The sequence below is a fragment of the Muscardinus avellanarius genome (genome assembly GCF_963383645.1).
Source record: "Muscardinus avellanarius genome assembly, chromosome: 5".
Classification (NCBI taxonomy): domain Eukaryota; kingdom Metazoa; phylum Chordata; class Mammalia; order Rodentia; family Gliridae; genus Muscardinus; species Muscardinus avellanarius.
Window position 1 is genome coordinate 139,521,038 of NC_137790.1, and position 5,182 is coordinate 139,526,219.

General features: G+C 63.9%; 1 protein-coding gene across 1 annotated transcript; it reads left to right on the forward strand.

The window, feature by feature from the left end:
• Positions 1-292: 292 nt before the first annotated feature.
• Positions 293-5,182, forward strand: TLR9 (toll like receptor 9; the record flags this gene model as incomplete). The annotated part of the gene is made up of 2 exons (XM_080696626.1): positions 293-363; positions 2,002-5,182. 2 exons carry the CDS (start codon positions 293-295, stop codon positions 5,180-5,182), a joined length of 3,252 nt encoding a protein of 1,083 aa, XP_080552752.1.

Here is a 5,182-nt window from a genome sequence, read left to right on the forward strand (position 1 = left end):
CCTTGGGACAGGAGGGGCTGCGCGGTGTCGCCCTGGGGGGGGAGTGGAAAGAGGAAGGAGAGACGGCCGCCATCCACCTGTGCCGATCCGCTCTGAGTCACAGGGCACCTGCCCCGAGCAGCGTGGGCTGTGCAAGGTCTCACTTCCCCTCTGCTCAGGACCCGGTGCGGAGCGTCCCTCTTGGGCGCTGCTGCCCAGGCTGCCAGCCGGACCCCCTGAGAAGCCCACTCCCCACCATGGTAGGACGGAGGCTCCCAGCCCTAGGGAGGGGGCCTCGGTGGCTGCAGGCAACATGGGGGGGCTGGCACCTTCAGGGCCTTGGGGACACTCGTGGGACCCTGAAGACATCAGAGCAGAGGCCCTGTGGGCATAGGCTGAGGGCTGGCTGGGCCCTCGGTCCAGGCGCTGCAGGCTGCAGACCAGGCTGGCCTCCCTCGGATCTGCTGTTTTGGGGTTGTTGTTTGGGTACTGGAAGTTGAACCCTGATGCTTCTACTTCAGAGCTATACCCCCAACCACCCCTTTTATAGCAGTACTGAGGATGCAACCCAGGGCATTCTACCTCCAAGCTACATCCCCAGCCCTATTTTTTATTCTTTATTTTGAAACAGGGTCTCACTGAGTTGCAGAGGGCCTCACTAAGGAGCTGAGGCTGTCCGTGAACCATGACCCTCCTGTCTCAGCCTCCCGAATGCTGAGATTATGAGATTACAAGCATGCGCCATCACGTCCGGCTCTATTTTATATTTTATTTGGAAACAGGGTCTCACTAAGTTGCTGAGAGCCTCACTCAGTAGCTGAGGCTGGCTTCGAACCTCCTGTCTTAGCCTCCCAAGTACTGGGATTACAAGCGTGCTCCACCACGCCAGGCTTTTTTTTTTTTTTTTTTTTTTTTTTTTTGTGGTGCTGGGGACTGAGCTCAGAGGCATTCTACCTCTAAGCTACATCTCCAGCCCTATTTTATTTTATTTTGTTATTTTGAAACAGGATCTCACTAAGTTTGCAGAGGGCCTCATGAGGTTGCTGAGGCTGGCCTTGAACTTGCGATCCTCCTGTCTTAGTCTCCCAAGTATTGGGGTTACAGGGATATGCCATCATGCCCTACTTACTATTTCCTTTTAAACCAAGTGGCCACCCTGAAATCCCCTCTGCCCCTGCCAGTCTCCCTTCATTCCTCTGTCTTGGGGGAGCTCAAGCTCTCCGCTCTGGTCGAGACGGTCTCCTGCTGGGGTCCAGGTTGGCTTCTACCATTGCCCTTGGCTGGGGGGCAGAGACTCACCCTCTCACCCTCTGCCCGTCTCCCTCACTGGACACCTTCAACCCAGCGACGGGTCAAGAACAGATCGGAAGCTGGGCATGGTGGTGCAGGTCTGTAATCCCAGTGCTTGGGAGACTAAGACAGGAGGGTCGCAGGTTGGAGGCTGGCCTCAGCAACTCAGCGAGGCCCTCTGCAACTTAGCCGGACCTTGTTTCAAAAATAACGAATCAGCTGGCTGTGGTGGCGCATGCTTGTAATTGCCGCGCTTGGGAGGCTGAGACAGGAGGATCACAAGTTCCCAGCCAGCCTCAGCTACTCAATGAGGCCCTCCACAACTTAGTGAGACCCTGTTTCAAAATTAAGAATAAAAAATAGGGCTGGGGTGTAGCTCAGAGGTCGAATGCCCCTGGGTTCCATCCCCAGTACTGCAAAATTGTGTGTGTGTGTGTGTGTGTGTGTGTGTGTGTGTGTTTCTGGGAGTGTAGTCCAGAGGTAGAAAGCCCCTGGGTTCCATCCAGTACCACAATAAATAATAAATAAATAAATAAATAAGTACTGTAGGAGAAGGAAGAGTGGGCGGGGCCTGGGAGGCCGGCTGGACCCCTGTCCTGACCCTCGGGTCTGGCTGGGCTGTGTGAGGTGAGCAATCTCCACATTTTTGAAGTCTGGATTCCAGGCTGGGTCCTGGTTCTGAGCGCACGTTCGGGTCAAAGGCTGGCTCTGAGAGCCGCAGCCTTGGAGGAGCCTCGGGAGGGCTGCACAGAGGCGGGAGGACCCCGGGGAAGGGGAGCAGGTGCAGGCGGAGCCGGGGCCAGACACTCATGGCCGGGCCTGCCCCCGCCAGGCCCCGCACCCGCTGTCTCTCCTGGTGCAGGCGGCGGCGCTGGCCGCGGCGCTGGCCCTGGGCACCCTGCCCGCCTTCCTGCCCTGCGAGCTCCAGCCCCACGGCGTGGTAAACTGCAACTGGCTCTTCCTGAAGTCCGTGCCGCGCTTCTCGGCCGCGGCGCCCCGGGGCAACGTCACCAGCCTCTCCTTGCTCTCAAACCGTATCCACCACCTGCACGACTCGGACTTCGCGCACCTGTCCAACCTGCGGCGGCTGAACCTCAAGTGGAACTGCCCGCCGGCCGGCCTCAGCCCCATGCACTTCCCCTGCCGCATGACCATCGAGCCCCGCACCTTCCTGGCCGTGCCCACGCTGGAGGACCTCAACCTCAGCTACAACGGCATCACGTCCGTGCCCGCCCTGCCCAGCTCCCTCGTGAACCTGACGCTGAGCCACACCAACATCCTGGCGCTGGACCCCGGCAGCCTGGCCGGCCTGCCCGCCCTGCGCGCGCTCTTCATGGACGGCAACTGTTACTACAAGAACCCCTGCCGCGCGGCCCTGGACGTGGTCCCGGGCGCCTTGCTCGGCCTGCGCCGGCTCACGCACCTGTCACTCAAGTACAACAACCTCACAGCCGTGCCCCGCCGGCTGCCGGCCAGCCTGCGGTACCTGCTCTTGTCCTACAACCACATCGTCACGCTGGAGCCCGGCGACCTGGCCGACCTGACCGCCCTGCGGGTGCTGGACGTGGGCGGGAACTGCCGTCGCTGCGACCACGCCCGCAACCCCTGCGTGGAGTGCTCCAAGTCCTCCCTCCAGCTGAGCCCCCAGACCTTCAGACCCCTGAGCCGCCTCGAAGGCCTGGTGCTGAAGGACAACTCCCTGCGCACGCTCGACGCCGCGTGGTTCCGAGGCCTGGACAACCTCACGGTGCTGGACCTCAGCGAGAACTTCCTGTATGACTGCATCACGACCACCGAGGCCTTCTGGGGGCTGACGCAGCTGCGCAAGCTCAACCTGTCCTTCAACTACCGCAAGCGGGTGTCCTTTGCCCACATGTACCTGGCGTCCTCGTTCGGGAGCCTGACGGCCCTGCGGGAGCTGAACCTGAACGGCATCTTCTTCCGCTCGCTCAGCGAGCACACGCTGAAGCCGCTGGCCCGCCTGCCCGGCCTGCAGACACTGCGCCTGCAGATGAACTTCCTCAAGCAGGCCCAGCTCGGCGTCTTCGAGGCCTTTCCCCGCCTGCACCTGGTGGACCTGTCTGACAACCACATCAGCGGAGTCCCGGAGCCGGCGGCCACAACGGGGCAGGGAGGAGGCCGCGACGAGGAGCCGGCCCTGCCGAGGCCTGGGGACCTGGCTCGGGCTCCCGCGGAGCCCCTCGGCTCTGAGGACTTCATACCCAGCTGCAGACGCCTCAACTTCACCTTAGACCTGTCCCGGAACAACCTGGGGACGGTGCAGCCGGAGATGTTCGCCCGCCTGTCACGCCTCCAGTGCCTCCGCCTCAGCCACAACAGCATCGCGCAGGCGGTCAACGGCTCGCAGTTCTGGCCGCTGACCAATCTGCGGGTGCTGGACCTGTCCCACAACAAGGTGGACCTGTACCACGAGCGCTCGTTCACAGAGCTGCCGTGCCTGGAGGCCCTGGACCTCAGCTACAACAGCCAGGCCTTCAGCATGCAGGGCGTGGGCCACAACCTCAGCTTCCTGGCCCGCCTGCCCGCGCTGCGCTACCTCAGCCTGGCGCACAACGGCATCCACACCCGCGTGTCCCGGAGGCTCAGCAGCACCTCGCTGCGGGCGCTGGACTTCAGCGGCAACGCCGTGGGCCGCCTGTGGACCGAGGGCGACCTCTACCTGCACTTCTTCCAGGGCCTGAGCCGCCTGCTCCAACTCGATCTCTCCCAGAACCACCTGCACACCCTCCTGCCCCGCACCCTGGACCGCTTCCCCAAGAGCCTGCGGCGGCTGCGTCTCCGAGACAATTACCTGGCCTTCTTCAACTGGAGCGGCCTGGCCTTCCTGCCCAACCTGCGGGCCCTGGACCTGGCGGGAAACCAGCTGAAGGCCCTGAGCAACGGCACCCTGCCCAACGGCACGCGGCTGCAGACGCTGGATCTCAGCGGCAACAGCATCAGCGCGGTGGCCCCCGGCTTCTTCGTCCTGGCGACGGAGCTGCAGGTACTCAACCTCAGCGACAACCTGCTCAAGGCCATCGAGGCCTCCTGGTTTGGGCCGCTGGCGGGCTCCCTGCAGACGCTGGACGTGAGCGCCAACCCTCTGCACTGCGCCTGCGGGGCGGCCTTCGTGGACTTCCTGCTGCAGGTGCAGGCGGCCGTGCCCGGCCTGCCCAGCCGCGTGACGTGCGGCAGCCCTGGGCAGCTGCAGGGCCGCAGCATCTTCGCGCAGGACCTGCGCCTCTGTCTGGACGAGGCCCTGTCCTGGGGCTGCTTCGGCCTCTCGCTGCTGGCCGTGGCGCTGGGCCTGGCACTGCCCGTGTTGCAGCACCTCTGCGGCTGGGACCTGTGGTACTGCTTCCACCTGGGCCTGGCCCGACTCCCCCTGCGCAGAGGCCAGCGGGGCGCGCGGGCGCTGCCCTACGACGCCTTCGTGGTGTTCGACAAGGCCCAGAGCGCGGTGGCCGACTGGGTGTACAACGAGCTGCGCGTGCAGCTGGAGGAGCGCCGCGGCCGCCGCGCACTGCGCCTGTGCCTGGAGGAGCGGGACTGGGTGCCGGGCAGGACGCTCTTCGAGAACCTCTGGGCCTCCATCTACGGCAGCCGCAAGACGCTCTTCGTGCTGGCCTGCACCGACCGGGTCAGCAGCCTGCTGCGCACGGGCTTCCTGCTGGCCCAGCAGCGCCTGCTGGAGGACCGCAAGGACGTGGTGGTGCTGGTGATCCTGCGCCCCGACGCCCGCCGCTCGCGCTACGTGCGGCTCCGCCAGCGCCTTTGCCGCCGGAGTGTCCTCTTCTGGCCGCACCAGCCCCGTGGCCAGCGCAGCTTCTGGGCCCAGCTGGGCACCGCGCTTACCAGGGACAACCGTCACTTCTATAACTGGAACTTCTGCCAGGGGCCCGCGGCCGACTAG